At 36.3% G+C, this 20,436-nt stretch overlaps 1 protein-coding gene across 1 annotated transcript in view; it reads right to left on the reverse strand.

Moving 5' to 3' along the window:
- The window catches only part of SYNE2 (spectrin repeat containing nuclear envelope protein 2), a 206,446-nt gene that overhangs the window by 25,843 nt on the left and 160,167 nt on the right, over positions 1-20,436 (reverse strand). Inside the window, exons 90-97 of the mRNA XM_070942446.1 lie at positions 19,142-19,289; positions 18,899-18,993; positions 17,057-17,291; positions 13,750-13,944; positions 12,561-12,686; positions 10,550-10,705; positions 6,595-6,753; positions 4,985-5,154 (exon numbers count right to left, since the gene is read on the reverse strand). Of these exons, the coding sequence (XP_070798547.1) occupies positions 4,985-5,154; positions 6,595-6,753; positions 10,550-10,705; positions 12,561-12,686; positions 13,750-13,944; positions 17,057-17,291; positions 18,899-18,993; positions 19,142-19,289 (1,284 nt within the window). The remainder of the gene's footprint in view (positions 1-4,984; positions 5,155-6,594; positions 6,754-10,549; positions 10,706-12,560; positions 12,687-13,749; positions 13,945-17,056; positions 17,292-18,898; positions 18,994-19,141; positions 19,290-20,436) is intronic.

Raw genomic sequence — 20,436 nt, forward strand, 5'->3', positions numbered from 1 at the left:
AAAATAGTATAATATAGGTGCCAATGGACTTCTCAAGGCACAGGAAGAGGGATGTAGGAAACAATGGAATCAGGATGTCCCCATCTAAGAGGTACTTTTATTAGTATCCCGGAGATGATCTGAAGATCTCTATGGGTAGATAATGTACAGCTACAGATGTGACTTAGTTGTCACAGGGAACCAGGTAAACAGCTAATTATGTGCTACTTTGTAAATATGAAAACAAGTATTTCTCCAAATAGCACCTGATGAATGAGAATTATTCTACTTTGGCAAAGCAATCATATAAGTTACTGTATAGATGATACTGTAGTACTGATAATACTGGTAGTCCCTGACTTATGACTGGTTGCTTAACTATCATTTGAAATTACAATGGACCTACCCAGAGCTACTTACGACCTGTTCACATGATCAGATTTTGCGCACTTGGCAACCAGCCCCCCTTTATGGCCATTTGCAGCATCCTGCATTCACATGACCATGATTTGCAACATTTATTTATTTATTTTTGGCCAGTGTTTACTTCCAGTTTCTGGCAATTGGGGAAAATGGATTAACAAATGTGTTGTTTGCTTAATGACCATCATTACAAGGTTTGTAATTTCAAATCAAGTCATGTGATATCTTGACCTACGATTGCAATGACTGTGGTTATAATTGTAAATTGAGGGCTACTTGCGCTGACTGAGTTGGTTTATGGTTTATGGTTTATTAAATTTGTATACCGCCCTTCTCCCGAAGGACTCAGGGCGGTGAACAGTCAAAATTAAAATACATACAGTATAAAAATTAAAATAAATTAAAACAGAATTAAATTAGTTTGGCTTCCCCAAATTTTAAAACCCCTTACTCATAAAATAGCCTATTAAAATTTTAAGCCAGCCCGGCTTGCTGAAATAAGAAGGTCTTCAACCCTCGGCGAAAAGTACGGAGGTCCGGGATCAGTCGTATTCCTGGGGGTAGCTCGTTCCAGAGAGCTCGTTCCCGGTGCCCCCACAGAGAAGGCTCTCCCCCTCAAGTATGTTTGAGTATGACCCCTCAAGGATAGATATGGGCCCATCGTGGGGAAGAGCTTTGCAAGTCTAAATAACTACTTTATCCCTTTCCCCCATAGCATATTAAGGCAGAGTTTTAAGGGTTTTTAAAAAACTTATTTTTACATTGTCCTAATCTGGAAGATTCTGGTGGCTGCAGGAGGCGTGCTAATAGGCTGCATGTGGCCTGCGGGCTGCGATTTGCTTCTCTGCTTAAAAAGGTAAACCGAGTTATGCAAAACATGACTCATAATTTATATACTTAATATCTATCATTTTTATTTTTCCTTAACGAAAAAATGAAAGCATATTGTGGGAGCCTATTAAAACTCTATATTTCAAATTTAACATTTTAAAAGAGACTAATGAGAGAGATATCATAAAATACAACTTTGTTCAATTTATATATTTCTATGATCATTTTATTTTGAGGCATTTCCAAGTCTTATTATTATTTTTGATAACCTATAAACAACAAAAGAGATTGAACACTTTATGAAGGGAAAAAAACCAACATAATTTAAGAGAGCTAGGACGCAGCATGGTATCTTTTCTAATAGTCCAAAACATTCCATCCAAAAAGGAGATATCCTTATGTAAAGCAATATACTGTTGCCTATTTGCTAATTTGCTTTAAGCAAACCTGTTTAGGAGCAGACATGCACTCATTGACTGAACTTTCATTCCTCAGAGCTGTGTGAGACTGACTATTCCTGCAGTTTCCCAAAAGTTAATCCTTCAAACTGAAAGTACTTTATGATGTCTTGGACAAGACTTTTTCATAAGAAAAAGATGCTTCCTGTTCAGAGCATTAAGCTCTGAAAAACTGCCAGGCCACCCCTGGAATGCGTGGAGGGATATGATCTGGAGGACAAACCCTACATTCCTGAATTGCACAAAATATTGTGTCCTTGAAACACAGTGCATTGCACATCCCTTTTTAGGACAGTTAGGTTTGCTTTATGGAAAAGATCTGTCTTCTGCCCTCAACAGTATCACAAATCATTTCCTTGATTTGTTACATGGGAAACCAGCCAAAGAAGCTTATTAATAATGTCTATAAAGCTTTGTGCAATGACAGAATTACACAACTACAATTTCCTGACTAAAAATACATTGGCAGCATGTATCCTATTTTGAGAATTTAATCTTGAATTTGTCTTTTAGATTGAATGGCACACCTGCAGTTTATACAGGATTTCAACTGCTTGTATTAGCAAAAATATTCTATAAAATAAGACCAGGAATATAGAGACCTTGAGTCAACAGACTGCATGGAACAGACCAAATTCCACCATGACTTAATTCATTTGTGTAATGACATTATTATGCAAATGATATCATTTGCATCACTTTACATCATTTACCCAATGACATCATTATGAAAATGGCTTAATTTATATCATTTATGTTACCACACAAATAGCATAAAATGTGCGAATTGCAAAAATGCTTCAATGATATACTCCTTGATTTAATGTAATATCAGGAATAATGGATACTTCTCATTCAACATTTGGTTCATTATATCCTCTGTATCTTTACAAAGCAATATCTCTATATAATATACTTCACACAGTATTGCAAACACATAAAATACTTCTTTGCTCCAGAAACTTCTAAATGTCATAAGTATGGGATGAAAGAAAGAGGAATGAAAGACAAAATAATTAACAAAATAATGCAGAGCAGTAAAAAGCATTTTAAAGTCCTAACAGAGATAGAGAATTAAATTCACATCTTTTTGGTGTATGTATTAGGACCACATATATTATTTCATTTCAGCACCCTGGTAGGGGAAAGCTTCACTCTGATCTAAAGAACACAGAAATATATTTTTTGGGGGGAAATTCACCCTCCAAATGAGGAACGCTTTGTGCTTTTTAATTTTTAAGGCTTCTTCCCATGTCTCAAAGTCTCTCCAATGTTGCTACATGAAACAGCTCAAGAAGTTCCACAAAATTTGCATGCACCAACATTAAAACAGATGTCTCTATGTTATTAATTTGTTCTTCTTGTATTGTTCATAGATACACTAAGTTCCCCAAACTGCTCCTGGTTAGATATACACCCTTTTCCAGCTGCTTCTCTGCACAAAGCAAACCTTTGTGCATGGCAGAAGCCAAGCATGCTTGGGCACTGTGGAAACACGACAAGGCCCCATGCAGCTAGAGCCTTATGGCAAAGCAAAGGATAAGAAGCACATCAAGAACCAAGTGAAAAACTTGTCTAATTTCCCCAAATGTCCCCAGCTGTTTATTGCTTTAAGGTGAAGCCACGTCTTTACTACAATGATCTGTTTTGACCAGTGGCTCCCAAGTTGTTTTTGTTATCATTAAAATGCTTCTCAGATATGTATGGCCTACACATTTGTTATAATTGATTTAAAACCAACAATTATTTACACAAAATACATAGATCTTATGACCAGCATTTAGTGAAATTTTGGCAATACTATTTTAAAAAGAGGATATATTTGGATGAGATGTGCTATAAATTTGGATTATTGATTAATTCTTTCCCTCCGTTACTGAAGTCCTCATCCAAAGAGGAGCACAGGTGTAAATCCAAAGGTGCTTTTTCAAAAGGCAACTGGATTTTGTTTTTTCTCAAAGATGTTTCTCCAGCTGAACTGAAGAAGCTTCTTGGAATGAGAAGTGAAATGTCTTCAAGGAAAAACAAAGTCCAGTTGCCTTTTGAAAACAGCCTATTTCGGAAAACCATGACCTGGATGACTGAGAATTTCCATAGGCATAGGTGTAAATAACACACACATTCATTCATTCATTCATTCATTCATTCATTCATTCATTTATTTATGGATAATTTTGGGAAGCTCTCTTCTTACTTGTGCTGGGGAGAATCATGAAGACCTTGTGGCGAGCTTTTTTTAAAAAGTAGCACGTCCTGGCTGTGCTGTTCTAGGAAGCAGTCATAGATAGGATTACATGCTTCTGGGGGGAAAAAGATTATGGTAGCTCATTGTATCATCTAAATATGCTCAAATTGTTTGAAATTTGATGAATGTATAAATCCGTGCAAATGAAATAGTTTCCTGGCATAAATTAAGGGAAAAATAGACTGCATCTTAATCCAGCACAGGTTCACTTCATCCATCTTTTACAATAAATAAGTTTCCTTCTGCAATACGGGATTAATGAAGCCATATTTGAATGTTATTCTTACCTGCCTATCCAAGTGCCCAAAATAATTGATTTCTCCAATCTCCCTCTCTAAGAGTGAAGTAGAGACCTTTATGATACCATGCTTTCCCTAACACATAAATCAATGATATTTTATAGGGAAAATGAATGCACAATGTCTCAGTTCAGCTAAATCTCTCTTAATCTTTCCAGGAAAGCTCTGAGGCTGAAACATTGGTCTCTTATTCTTTTCTTCATCCTTTGTCTCTTTTCTAAATTTCTGAAAACTCTGCAAATCTTATATTATTATTAGACGGTACCAATATTACAATATAATCCAAATATCTGATATTGCAGACATGGAAAATTAATTCTTGTATGCTTCAGAGGCAATTCTTGGGAAATACAACTGCTAAAATGTTGGACAGCGACTGCCAGTCAACAGACATACTTCTGAAGGAAATGTGATGTGTTCAACAGTTTGTCACTTAACATAAGTTTAACATAAAGTAGCAGTTAACCAACCAATCGTATCTTTCTAAACAGGATGTTGGGGTAGTACATACTCACAAAACATAGATGAATTACCATCACACATTACATTGTATAACCATATTGACTAAAATGTAATGCATAAATCAACCTTGAGGATTCTAACAGAATAATACACTTGGAAGGGACATTTGAGGTCATCTAGTCCGACCCCCTGTACAAGCAGGAAATTATATACTATTTCAGACAATCTTCTACTCAAGTTGTTATTTCTTTTATAATTTTACTATGCTTATATGAACACAGACTTACCGTCCTCCGATGACATCAAAGAGGTGTTGCCAGCGGTCATTAATTTTGTTGAGTTTCTCTTCAATTTCAGCCCCTCTACTTTGGTTGCTAGACTTGATCAGTTGATTGCCCATTTGCTTGAAGTGAACTAGTTGACTTTCATTAAACAGATTGATTTCCTCCATGTAATCCTAAACAAGAGAATTTTAAACTTTTAAATTAATACATTTTGCATGAAATGGAAAAGTAGAAACAAAAGTTAGACTTCTACAGAAAGAAGTTTAAATGTAGCTTTCTAGTATTTTCAGTGAAAAAAACAAACCCAGAATAGTTGGTTATATTAAAAATACTGTAACCAGTTCCCTCTTATTTTATCTCTAAGCCTCAGCCAGAAAACATGGATTACATTTTTCTTCTTCCACTTTGTTTATTAATGCTTCCCTTTCATGTGGTGAAAATAAAGTATTCATTTTAAAAAGAGTTATGATTTCTATTACCCTAGACTAGTAAAACATTCCACTAGTTAAATGGGGAAGAGGAGTCAATCTGCTGAGGAGGCGCTACCACAGGGATGGAAGGGTGAGATTGAACAGTCCTAGATCCTTTTCCAACCTGGCTCTGGACAAGCAAGCCATTGTCCTTGAACCAAATCTTAACAGGAGAAAAGTTCCATTATGTTTCTTTGCTGGCAGAAGATTCACATCTGAACCCCACAAAAAATAGCTGAGAAAGGTTCTTTCTCTCTGGCAACTAAAGCAGAAATGATCCTGGGGATACAGAACTGGACCGGAAGGGGCTCTCCTTAGCAACTGAAGTCCCACAGGACAGGATCCCTATCCCTGTTTTCAGCCTCTCTCAGCAGCTGGATGGAAAATGGATGCAGAGGCTATGTCCTCTGCAAAAATTAAGTCAGCTCTCTTGAAGCATTGGCAAAGAGGCTGTCTGAATGAACCCCTTGAATCATAAAGTTGGCTAAACAGATCAGGAAGTTGAAAAAATATCCTGGAAGAAGTCAACTATAAACAACTTTCAAACTTTTGCCAAGGAAATTACATAGATATATCCTTGAAATTACCAGGAGCTCAGCTTGCCTCAAATAAGGCATTGCCTTAAATATTAAAAGAAGGCCCAACAGACTTCGAGAATTGCCTTTAAATAATAGTTCTACCATCAGCCTACTGAGCACAGAAAAAGAAAAGAAGCCTAACCGGTACATCACCTCTGTTGATAAACTGCCTTTGGCCTTCTAGCTACTGTAAACAAACAGCTGACCCTTTCATTAATTTCTCCTTGATGTCTGTTACACAAAGTTGAAGAAAAAATAGTTAAGGTTACATTTTATCTTTTTCCTCCATCTCCCTTGTGTATCACAACTTTTCAATTGTACACTTAAGATCTGGAACTCTAATATTATAAAATTTTGTAAGCTTTTTAAAAAAATAAAGGTTAGGTACAATTTAAATAACTAAAAAAATAAACACCACAGAAGACTAAGACTCAGTTATGAGAAAAGGAGAAGATTAAGTCAAGATGTTTTAAATTAGTTCTTACTGATCTCTCCTAAAACTTCATTATGGCAAGCATACCTAAGCAAGAATAAACTTCTGTGTGCATCAATAAAGTTTACTCACCTTTTGCAGCTTCTCTATCATGTCTTCAATACTGATATCTGCAGACTGAGGGACTTTTTCTTCCATCTGCATCAGCCAAGTACACAGCTCCTTATTTTTTTCATTGAACACAATCCAGGCATTGAGTCGTTCCTCAATCTCTTGCTTGTGCAAAGAAACCTATGGAGGAAGATATAGATGACATTAATTAAAATTAATTAATTTAATTAATTAATTAAATTTTTAAAAGGTAAAGCTTCCCCTCACATATATGTGCTAGTCGTTCCCAATTCTAGGGGGCGGTGCTCATCTCCGTTTCAAAGCTGAAGAGCTAGCGCTGTCTGAAGGCGTCTCCGTGGTCATGTGGCCAGCATGACTAAATGCCAAAGGTGCATGGAACGCTGTTACCTTCCCACCAAAGGTGATCCCTATTTTTCTACTTACATTTTTTATGTGCTTTCAAACTGCTAGGTTGGCAGAAGCTGGGACAAGTAAAGGGAGCTCACTCCGTGACGCGGCACTAGGGATTCAAACTGCTGAACTGCTGACCTTTTGATTGACAAGCTCAGCATCTTAGCCACTGAGTCACCACGTCTTTAATCTTTATTAAATTAATTAATTAATTAAATTTAAATTAATTAAATTTAAATTAATTAAATTTAGTCTTTATTAAATTAATTAATTAATTAAATTTAATCTTTATTAAATTTTGGGAGGAGCCAAAGTTTACTGATGCAATCCATGAGCAGGTAAAAAGAATATTTTTCCCTACAGATTTCACTGCAGAATCCGACTCTCAAACAATTCCTTTACTTACAAATAATATTTTTCCCCATTTTTGGGTAGTGATGGAAACATCTTTGATATAACAAAGAAATGTAAAGTTTACATTTCATTACATCCAGAAAACACCAGATCATCTCACTTGTCAGTCCATTAAAGTGGCAAAATTGAGCACTATGCCTATGCATGGGAGACATATTTGAGTTAAGTAGATGGGATGGCAACAAATGCTGTGTTCAAACATAATGTTATCCTGGATTTTAAAAGATATTGGTATCTGAATAAGACACCGTGATGTGCTTCATGTGGGACACTAAGCAAAACTGGGTAAGATCATATATTATATAAGTTCATAGAGCCATGGTGGCGCAGTGATTAGAAAGCAGTACTGCAGGCTAACTCACTTCCCACTCCAGGAGTTCGATTCTGAGATCCTTCTGAGGTCAGTAAAATGAGGACTCAGATTGTTGGGGCAATATACTGACTCTGCAAAACCTCTACCACTTAGATGTAAAGCACTGTGAAGCGGTATATAAGTCTAAATGCTATTGCTATATATCACAGTAAACCAATATATACCTTAATATTATGTTTGAGGAGGGCCATAAAAACATGCAACCTGTAGCTTGTGCTTACTCTGCTTTAAATTTCAGATAGACAACAGACAAGCTGTGTTACATACATAGCTATATTTATTATGGCCACTGGTGAAAGACAAGCTAATTTAAAGAACTTCAATCTGCTTTTACTTTGCATCTTCTCAGCATTCAGGAATGTAAGATCATTTCTACAATGCGGTGGATTCTGTGGTAAAGACGTATGAGGCCTTGTCAATTTGAATTACAGGTAGTCCTCGACTTACAACCACAACCGAACCCTAAATTTATGTTGCTAAGTGAGACAGGTAAGTTAGTTTTGCCCCATTTTATGACCTTTCTTTACAAAATTGTTAAATAAATTACTGCAATTGTTAAGTTAGTAACATGGTTGTTAAGTGAATTTGGCTTCCCCTTTGACTTTGCCTGTCAGAAGGGCGCAAAAGGTGATCACATGATCCCAGGACACTGCAACCGTCATAAATATGAGTCAGTTGCCAAGTGTCTGGATTTTGATCACATGAAAAATGGTCGTTAAGTCGCTTTTTTCAGTGCCATTGTAACTTTGAATGGTCACTAAACAAAACTGTCAAGGACTGCCTGTATCTTTATATTTCTAAAGTGCCCAATAATCCAGCAATGTAAATCCATTTAAAATATTAGGTACAAAATAAAATATAATCAATATTAATAATTCTATATATAATAATAATAGAAATAACAATGAAGATTGTCATCATCAGATAAAATTAAATTTTTTAAAGCTTTCTGGATAAATTGAAGGGAACTATATTTCTGGAGTAACAGGTTTGGAATTTACATCTCTGTAAGTTAACAAGCATATGAAAAATTTGCATCCTTTTTAAATTGTCTTTTGTCTGGAGCAACTTATACACTTCTCTGTACTGCTCCCTACTGTATTGGCATGCCAAAACCCTGCCCTCGATATTCCCCGTCTCCTTGCTCCAGACAGTCCATCTGCTGTTTGTTTTCCTCTTTCTTTCAGCAGGAGCATCTGGCTGGTTAATTCTGAGGGGCTCTTGGGTAGCTGCACTGCCTCACTTTTAACATAGGCAGGGGTTGGGCTTTTCCATTAATTGTTTTCAAACAATAGGCTTTTGTTGGAGATTTCATTTTAGGGTTAGGGATATCGGTAGGAAAGAAAATGGGGCATGCTAATTATCCATTTTTTGCACCTAAAACATGGTATAGCTAAAGTTAAGATAGGGATTGATGCAGTTTTTTTCTATTTAATCGTGTTTTGGTTTTCAGAATAACAGACCCATCACAATATAAATTTGGAAATCAGACTTGGATTCTAACTAAGTATGATCACCAAGCTACCCATATCCCATAGATGAGAGGGTTAACTATTGGCAGATGGCTTTATACAACATGTAGAGTTTAATGTCATGCTGGATTATGATTAAGATAAACTAAATTATAACATCCCATGGTTACTCATTATAAAGTCCTTCCTCCTTAACTATAATCAGACCCATGATTTGAAAAGTCACATTAAGCAAAACCATGTCGGATAATATATGAACCCAAATCATGGCATTGTTTAGTTTAACAGCTGCAAAAGCAGACCTTATGTGGCCTTGGGCCAACAATAATTTCTCACTTCTGAACCAATTTCCTGTATAGTGGGCAAAATGACAACATATATTTAGTCTAGAATCTAAAATAAAAAAATTAGTAAAGCAGGAGAACCAATAAGGTTAAACTCAAAATGGTTAAAATTTAAACATATTAAAGTTAGTTAAATGTTCATGTTAGATTTGGATATGAAAAAGGAACCTAAAAAGAATTAACTGATCCTAGCTAAATATGTATTATGATTATAGCTATGCAGTTAAATACAGCATACTTATTCAAAGTAAGGCCTACTGCAATTTAAATACATCAGTTTATTTCAAGTTTTTAAAATGTTAAAAAGCAATAAGACAACAAAATATTTATATTAGCAGCAAGTAGACACTGCTGAGGGGGGAACTCCATCAATGGGATATCATTGCCTCAGATTAGAATTTGGGGATGATTTCTTCTGACCTTTGAGAAATGTAATGCACAGTTGTGAGGTGCATAAGCTGCAAGAGTACTGAGTAATGGAAGAAAATGCATGATCATTCCCAATGTTTGAAACCTCCATCTACAACACGCAGAACAAAGTCAGGTTTGAGGAATTTCAAAGAGAGGCATCTTTAAAAAATGTAGAAAACTATGCAGTGAAAAATATAAGGAATAACCATCTACTTTGCTCTTCTCTTATGGGTCATTTCAGATCACTTTGAAAGATAGTCAGTGTTGCTGATCTACTTGTAGAACACCATATCTTTAATTTTCTCTAAAGCGCTCAAAACTTTCAGAATTTCGGGGAACACTGTGGCCACAAATGGAGAACGTAGCAGGTTGTTTTTTTTTTGTTCACAGCCACAAAAAAGCTACATTTGCTTACAGTATCGTTTAGAAAACCATAGGGCTTTAAATCCTTCAAGCTTATCTTGTGTTCCTTTACAAAACCTGAAAGTCATATTCACGTTGCCTTACAATGGCCAATCTCAAACACCAGTGTGTCCAAATAAACTACTTACTCTGAGGCAGAGTTCTTCCCACTGGCTGTGCAAACGTTCAATTTGTTCTCTCAGCACCATCACATCTTCTGGGAGGATAAATTGAGCCAGTTTCACCTTTTGTACATCAAGTTCTTTTGCATTTTGGCTCCAGTTGGTGAGTGATTTCTCCAGCACCTGCATGGAAACACCAATGGGAAAACAACAGCCCTTTCAGAGCCAGCTCCTGGGTGGGTGGATGGGGCGGTGGGAAGTGGGGGGTGAACATGCCTGCCTGCCTCTACATTCTCTTTTCTACAAATCTTTTGGTTAATCTTGTGATTAGTCTGTACAAGAGGGAAGAGAAAGGAGAACAGCAGTGTGTGTGTGTGTGTGTGTGTGTGTGTGTGTGTGTGTGAGAGAGAGAGAGAGAGAGAGAGAGAGAGAGAGAGAGAGAGAGAGAGAGAGAGAGAGAGAGAGAGCGTGAGCAGGTCCTTTTGTGTTGGGATCTTTTTTCGGTTGGTTGCCTCTTAAAATTGAGGCAACTGGAGAGAAGAGGAAATGGATCATTTTCAAATATTAAGCACACAAAGAGTTTCCTTGAATTCCTCAAACTCTTAAAAATGTATAGTGTTATAAAGCTTCACTTAAGATGCAGCATGACATCTGTGAGACTATTTTTTTTCTTCCAGAAGAAATTTAACAAAGTTAGTTTATTTATTTATTTATTTATTTATTTATTTATTTATTTATTTATTTATTTATTTATTTATTTATCAAATTTCTATACCGCCCTACTCCCGGAGGACTCAGGGCGGTGAACAGCCAAGATAAAATACAGATAATACAAATATTAAAAGTCCCTTAAAATTATTAAATATTTTGGCCGAAACACAGATTAAAACACCCAATTTATAAAATCAAATGAATTAAAAATTAAAAAAAGGAGAGTTAGGCCAGGCCAGCCTGCTGAAACAAAAAAGTTTTGAGAGCACGACGAAACGTGCGCAAGTTACTCTTCTAGCATTTCAAAATTGAGGGAGTTTGTTTGTTTACTTGGAATAACATTCACTGGGATTGATAATGCTTATTCCCAACTAAAAGTAAATAAGTCAAAGAAACCCAAGGTAATATAATTTGAAATACAGTCAGTTGAATTCATGGGGATTAATTTCCAAACAAATCTAGTGTCAGCCTTGGAAGCCATATTAGGCCGGAAGCTTCAATGTTGCCACCTCCTCATGTGTGGGGAAGTAGGAGGGGGGATTTAAGAGAGGGGAGTTAGTAGACATAATAGCATTTTTTCCTATCGGTCAAGGTCAGGGCGGTCCAGCATCTGGAGGAGGAGTGGTCAGGGGCTGGGCCGAGGCGAAACTGACGGTGATTGGAGCATGTGACCGAAAGGGGAGAAAGGGGTTGGTTTTGGGAGCTTTGAAGGAAAGCCCAGGTTTTTCAGATTCAGGATTTCCCAGATGTGCCAGTTTACCTATTGCTAGTAAAGAGAACTTTGGAAAATGCCTGCTTCCGTGTCTTTACTGGGAGTCGGGGGTTTTCTGGAAAGCTGACATCTAGTTATTTAGATAGTTGCACAATTACTTTTGCACTGCTGCTGACTGAGTCTCATTTCACATAATTCACTAACCCCAAAATGAACAACATGCACCATTTGACTGAGTAGCAACTTTGAAGGTTTCTTGTCAAATTTTTAAAAAGTGCTATGTCACATTCATTATTTTTCAATTAATAATATTGATTGCAGGTAAGCAGGGTCCAGAAATCTCAGTGGATTCAGACAACCTCATCTTCTTTGTTCAATACATCAGCTTATTTCTGAGCTGAAGAACTGTATCTTCTCTTCAATTTGGAGAGAAGGTCTCTGTTACCTGTTAACTTCAGAACTGTTCCATTTGCACTAATCCAGCATTCTAATCAAATTTAGAACTTGTTTTAGAACATCAAGATTGTTGTGCAGGTATATCTTGAATTAGTCAGTGAAAAATATTAAAACTGATGTTCCTCAAACACTTCCAGATCTTGGCTTTCATAGACATACCTTTACTTGTTCCAAGGTTGCTGGCAATACATCATGTTCTATAGGAAGAGGTTTGTTTATGCTTCCTTTGAGCTCTAGTAAAACATGGCCCAGGTCCTTCACTTGCCTTTCACAGTTCTCCCAGGTCTATAATTTCAAAGAAGAAAAATGTGTTCATGATGAACAATAAATATTGTTTAATAGGTAGAAGCTTTGCTGCTATCAGATAACCTCCAATACATTTTGGATTCTCCTTATAATACAGAGGAAGGAAAAAATAGTATTCACAAAGATTCTTTGCCTCTTATTATTTGCCTATAGCCAATGTATGCATTCTGACCTTCTCATAATTTTTGCATTGATTTGCAAATATGCTATTCTTTGAGATTTCTGTTAGAGAAATCTTCATAATGAAAGAGAATTTTATGATAGAACAAATTATCAAGAAAGGTATGCAACTACCTTCCATTGGACGTGTGCAAGTAGATGCTAGATAACCAAATGCTTTTATATGGATATTTATGCACATCAGGTGGAACTCATGGACTTCAATAGTTCCTTCCAATTCTATGCTCTCAAGAATGAGCAAAACAACAAGAGCAATTTGGATGCAGAACTTCTTTTGCCTCAAAAGCAAACGATATTTAAGCAACCAGATTAGCACTAGCTAGACACAATAGCAATGCTCTGGGTTACTAATCTAGTAGCATATTTCTATAATCATAGATGATATTTGAAAGAACCACTAATTAAGCGTTTACTGTACTGCAGTTATAAATTAAAACAGGACCGCAAAATCCTAGACCAAAATTATACAGAATAAAATTTACATTTAAATCAAAAAAATAATTAAATTTCCAACAAATCTATCACCTTACCTCTCTGTCCTATAGAAAAATATTCCCCAAATAATAACCATAACAGCAAATGTGTAAGAAGCTACGAAATACAATTCAATATTAAAGCATTTTCTATATATTCAAAAGAGTTTGTGTTCAGTCTCTAGCAGCAGTAAATCCAAGAATTATTTCTATCACTTGCTAAAAGCGATAGAAATAAGCCAGTGATTTTCTGGATTGGATTGGTATATTAACTGCAGTAAGTAAATAAACAAAACAACCTTCCATAAATGGCAAATTCACACAAAAAGATGAACTCTAGACTCAATTGATTTATTATAGAATAAAGATAACTGATTTATGCAAGATACCTGTATGGTGCCCTGAAATTGCCTGATAATCTTCTCTAGCTGAAGTTGTGTGTTGTCCCAATTAGCTTGCAACTTGTTCATCTCCAGCTGCATGGCAGCCTTTGCTTCAAGGGCTACCGTGCCAAGTAATTTTTCGCCAGTATCCAAGATTAAAGAATATCTGGTTTGCCACCTCTTTTGAAGTATTTCCTTATTCTACCAAGCAAGCAAATAAACCCCAAATTGTTATCATTACATCAAATATAAATCATTGTTACGGTTAAAAGATCAGCAGGCAGGGTATTGAAAGGATATATACAGAGATGCAAAAGAATATCTACACAACTATTTGAAAACAAAATCTCCTTAAGAATTACTTGAATAATATTAGTAGGATATATGCCTTTCCACATTACTATAGATTTTACAGCACTATTGCCACTTCTGTTGTAGTCCTGGGAAGCGAAAGTAATTAAAAATATTTTTAAAATGCAGTCCTGGGCCAAAAAAAGTTCAGCTACCTCTGGTTAGCATTATGCCTGAATGAAAGACATACTGATCCTCGCAGAAATCTATTATTATCACAATTCCACAGGAGGGAGAAAGAAGCTGAGATGACAGCTGCTAATATAAGTCTCTTATACTGGTATAGCCAAGTCTTTAAACCCATGCCTAAAAATGTATTACCCCCAAAATGTTTTATAGATGGCATATGCCACCAGAAAGATTAGCAAAAATGTTTAAAGATAACTCAGCTAAAAGTTGGAAATGTCATCAATCGCTGGGATCATATTATCATATGTGGTGGTTATGTAAAGAAGCAAAGTATTATTGGGTTAAAATACGAACATGGTTAGAGGGAATGCTACACCGGCGTATGGAGTTAAGACCAGAGACATTCTTGTTGGGTATTTTACCGGAGAAATATGGTAAAGAAGATACATATTTGATCATCCATATAATAACAGCGGCTAGAATAGAATTTGCACAAAATTGGAAAGCAGAAAAAATCCCGTCAGAAGGAGATATAATAAAGAAAATTTTAGAATGTGCAGAAATGAATAGATCAACATTAAGAATAAAAGATAAAGACAAGACATGGAGACGGTTTTATAATTGGTTAGAAAAGGAATATGAATAAAAGATTAGAAAATAACAAATTAGACAGGGCAAAAGTGAATGAGAGAAAAGACAAAAAAGGAATAGAAACCCAGACGACACCTGAGTAAATGAAAAAGGGGGAAGGAGGGGGAAAACAGAAAAAGGTGTTATTATATAAATGTACTTTAATGATGACATATATGTAACCAGCAAAATAGAAAAGAAATCAAAAAGGGAAATGTATGTTAATAGAGAATCAGGGTTGCTCGAATGCCATCTTGAAAATATATTGAATTGAAAATAAACACAACAACTGAGAGGGAATGGAGAGGGGAGTAGAGGGACAGATAGGAAGAGGGGAGAAAGGAGAGAGAGGGAAAGATGAAAGGGAAAAGGAGAGGAAGAAAGGGAAGGGAAATAAGAATAGGAGAGAGAGTTAGAAAGGGAGGAAGAGGAGAGAAGTGGGAAAGGAAGGAGAAGGAGAGGACGAAAGAAGAAAGTAGAAAAGGATAGAAGAAGGGAGGGAAGGGAAAGAGGGGGGAAGGAGAGGAAGGGTTGTTGTAAAATAAGGCAGATGGAATGGCAGAAGAGCAACCTCAAGTATATTTCAATTTTTTAGAATAAAGAATGAACTAATATGAAAATCAAAAAATAATATGTATGATTAGTAATGGATAAGAGATTGTACATTTATGTATGTGTATGAGAAATAAAAATGAAAACACTTTTAAATAAAAAAAAGGAAAGCACCAATTTCATTAAAAAAAAGGTTTTTAACTAGTATACCACTTTAAATGAGAAAATTGTACTGAAGTTGCTTAAAACCCCAAAAGAAAATAATAAATTTATTTTTAAAAAATGTATCTATACACACTTCCATTCTATAGCCAACAATGTTAAAATAAAAATTTCTAGGGTCAGTTCAGTAAAAAAAATTCCAACATTTGGAATTATAAATAATTATAATAATTCAACAATAAATTGGAATTATTATTAATCTAATTTGAACCTACAATTTATACCAGAAAGAAATACAAGTGAGGTACATGAGTATGAAATTAAGTTTCTGGATCATGACCACTATTGCTTAACGCATTGTAAGCCGCCCTGAGTCTCCAGAGAAGGGCGGCATATAAAAATAAATAAATAAATAAATAAAAAGAGGCCCAGCGCATAGTCATTCATGCTCTGGTCATGTCTTGTTTGGAATATTTTTTAAAAAAAATCTGATTTATATGCCGCCCTTCTCCGGAGACTCAGGGCGGCTTACAATGCGTTAAGCAATAGCCTTCATACTTTTGTATATTTATACAAAGTCAGCTTATTGCCCCCACAAACTGGGTCCTCCATTTACCTACCTTAGAAAGGATGGAAGGCTGAGTCAACCTTGAACCTGGCGAGATTCGATCTTACTTTAATTGCAGACAGCTGGTGTTAAATTACAGAGCTCTGTCTGTTGAGCTATCCAGGCTCCTATTACAACGCCCTCTACATGGGGCTATCCTTGAAGAGTATTCAGAAGCTATAGTTGGTCCAGAATGCAGCAGCATAGTTCTGGAGGCCTCTAGGGTGGTATATGTGACTTACTGTTACTGGAGCTGCACAGGCTACCAGTTTGCTTCCAGGTTGAATTCAAGATGTTGGCCATCACTTTTATGGCATGAGTCCTGATTACCTGAAGAAGCATCTCACCATGATGGAATTGGCCCACTTTACTCATTCTGGCAAAAGGGAGCTACTGTGGAACCCATCAGCCAAGAATTTCAGCTGGTGAGGTCCAAGAGAAGAGCCTTTTCTGCCACGGCTTCCACTCTTTTCAACATCTTGCAGTTGGAGGTGAGTTCTACCCCTACCCTTCTGTCTTCAGGAACAGCTTTAAAACCTGGTTCTGCCAGTTGGCATGTGGTCCTGATGGAGAAGCCATAGGTGGTTGGTGCAGTGACAGAGAAAGTACTACCACTGCTCTGCTCCAAATCCGTGGTCTTTTAATCTGTATTTAATCTTTTGTAATTTTAATCTGCTTTTACATTGTTTTTATGTCTTTGTTTTATTACATTATAAACCACCCAGGGCTGCCTTGAATTGTGAGATGGGCAGCGTATACATTTAATAAATAAATAAATAAATTTGAACCGTGGGACACATCTATCCAGGTTTACCCCATTTTCACTTTCCAGAAATATGCTAATGCAGTCTATTGTTGATTATAGCGAGTGGGAGGCCTAACCTTGAACTTGTGATTCAGATTCCTAATTTGATCCAAGCGATACTTCTCCTGGCTCTTCACGGCAGCTATGTAGCTGTTTGTGTCCATGAGGAATTTTGTGAGATCTTGCAGTAAGGTTGTGAATTTTTGCCACTCCTTTACAAGGCTGTCAATGTCATTCTTCTTCCGATGAATCATCCGCACTACACTCTGCCACTGCTCCTTCAGCTGAGTGAGTCTGGAGATAAACTCAGTTCTAAAGTAACCAGAGTGATATGTTAATACAATATCATGCTACCATCACACTGTAGACATATGGCTTTGGATCCAGGGTGCTATTTAGCAGGTTCCCTATGTCACTATAGGATATGGCCATCTAAGTCCACTCCAGGTTGTTGAACAGTGCACTTCTGTATACACAGATATGGAGGTTGAAACTGTAAAAGTGTATTACTAAAATGGTCCCCTTACACACAATAGCAAATAAAACTTATACTACTCATTCTTAGAAAACCTGGTTCTTTTATGGCTGTGAGGTAACCATGCTCCTTCTTTACAACTAATTTTCAGAAGAAGGTTGCAAACTTTTTATCAATATCTCAGGTTTATAGAAGCTGTCTTATGCTCTTATCATGAGCAGTTTCAGGCTTGTGTTTTTACACACGTATGCACACACACACACACACACAATTATGTATTTTTAGTTATTGATCTTGGACTGTAAATAAACTGAACTGACTTCATGATTTGTCAGCAGGAATGGAGACAGTGTTATTTTTAAAATATAAAACTTCAGGCATAGGTAGCCAAGTTTCCTCCAGTTGTTTTGGATTTCGGCTCCCATATGTACACTTATGAAATTTGTGACCCATAGAAAAACTGACTTTCCTACCTCATTATGATGAGGAAGAGATGGTGAAAGCTAAGTAACGATTATATTGATTTATAGAAATATCAGAAAGGGTCTGTCAGCTATTTGAAAATTCTGGGCATTGGAGCTCTTACAATCTGAAATGAACTGTTTTGGAAAAGGCTCTTCTGCCCCAACAAAGGCTGAGTAAGTTTAATACGAATATATAGTATATGCAGAAGTGGAGACACTCATCCTAAAAGTTTAAATTCAGTGGGTCTGCCATCCAGGTAAGCAGGCATAGGAAATTACAGATTTGAAACAATAGAAGTTGTTATAGAATACTGCAGAACAATACTGATGAACAGAAGATGCTGGGTGGGCTCTGTAGTTCTCTGTTCCACCATGGATGTTAGCTGTACTGGATATTACTTAAGCCTAAAATCAAGTCTTTGGTTTTTCCAATTGTTCCATATCCATTAATTTATACAGATAGTCCTCATAATTGAGCCTGGAATTACACTAATAAGTCATGCCAGTCATTAAGTGGGTCACCATATGACCATGCCCTATTTATGATATTTTTTGTGGTGATTGTTAAATGAATCACTGTGATCATTAAGCAAATGTGCTTAATAAGTGAATCCTTTGGGCAATGGGCACTGCCAGAAACTGGAAGTAAATGCTGGTTTCTGGCAACAGAAGCTGTTCAGTTGCAATCACAGGACTGCAGGACTCTGTAAACAGTTGTAAATGTGGGCTGGCTTTCAAGTGCACCAAGTGCAATCATGTAACTGCGGGACGGGGCATTGGAACTTCAAATCTAGATCCTAAGTAGCGCCTGGGAAGTCCACGATCAAAATCTGAATGATTGCTGAGCAACTGGTCATAAATTGAGGACTATCTGTAATGACAGCTTTAACTTTTCTAAAAATGATTGGTGCTTGGATTCACATCATTTCTACTGAAAGTCATAAAAATCAAACTGTACACCATCAGGTCATGTATTTTACCTGTTTTCTGCTTCTCCTGATCCCAACATATTCAGAGCTTTTGACACAAGACCACTGAAAATTTGCTGATTAATGGAAATCTCTGTTTGTAATATCTGTAAGTAATGAATAACATTTAATCATTATTATAGTTCAATGAACTGAAAGAATATCAGCTTTAAAGCTGATATGACTTTAAAGCTGATACTGAAAATACCAAACTCCCAGTTCTTTGGATCAAGGCCAAATGTCTGGAAACATCACCTCATATTCTTTTTGCTGTTCTTGCAGCTTCTCAAGTGTACCCGGCATATTCTGTTTCAGGCTCTCTTTCATTTTCTCTAGAAACTGCACCCAATTCTGACATTGCTGAAGAAATTTCTTGTCATCAGATTGATTCTTCTGCAGTTCACTGCAATTTAAAAGAAAGAAAGAAATGAAATGACTTCAGCACAGACTTAGTTGGGGGTTAAATTAGGTATGACTAACTTAAATCTTATAGGTGTCAAGAGGTGTACTTGTTGTAGTTCAAATACATTATCCATGATCCTGTGGACAAATATCTACTGTAGCCTTCCTTTACTTGGTACTTTCCCAATGACATAGATGTTAATTCACTTCCAGCCATCAGTTGTAGCTCACTGTATTTACAGGGTATAAAGTAGTGAAAGAATGCCTGAGAATTAAGACTGTAAATCTAATATGAAACTTAAAGCATCCACTGAGGAAGAACAGCTTGGAGACTGCTGGAAGTCAGGCAAAGGAATTAGCCAACAGTTTAAATCAGAGATTCCTCATATTTGAAGGTTAAAACATTGATAGTATATAATGGTCACTTCAAGAAAATAGCTATTATGAAGGAGGAAAGCTGTCTATAACCAAAATGGCAACTATAAAGGATATGACCAGTCATAAAAATAGTTTATTAAAAGGCAAATTAGTGAACTGCTTTTATCTGCTAGACTCTGTAGGTCCCAAGGATTATTAAATTCCACCTTACTTTTGTTTTGGGATATATATAGGGATACATTCATAAACAAAGACTGGGAATTAAGAACTTTATTTATTTGACTTCCAGATACCGTACAGAATTTTCTCCATGCAGCATGCCAACTTCCCATTAATTTTGTATAAAATTAAACAAAATTTGTAAAAAGTTCAAAAGTAGAAGGTAGAAGGGTTTTTCACAAGATTAGTGTCCATGGCAACTAAGTGAAAACATCTGACTTAGGTGTGTTTAAAGAAATTTAGTTAATATCATGGACAATGAGGTTTATCAATGGCTGTTAATCATGACATCTACGTGTAACTTTGTGCCTAAATACATAAAGGTGGGAGACACACAGCAAGGAAAAGGTCTACAACAGCTAGTCTGCTACCTTCCAGTGCATGGGAGCTTGGAAGAAGAATCTGGTTGCCCAATTTTGGATACAGATTAAATATTCCACTCTCTGCTAAACTCTTTCTAATTTGAATGTCTTCATTTTTGATGCTGTCTTATGTGCTCACTAGGACTTGCATGTCGTTAAAAATTTCTTTCAACTCACTGGGCTGAAGTT

Source organism: Pituophis catenifer, unplaced genomic scaffold (assembly GCF_029215685.1).
Source record: "Pituophis catenifer annectens isolate HBS135680 unplaced genomic scaffold, rPitCat1.0.hap2 SCAF_1, whole genome shotgun sequence".
Taxonomy (NCBI): Eukaryota; Metazoa; Chordata; class Lepidosauria; order Squamata; family Colubridae; genus Pituophis; species Pituophis catenifer.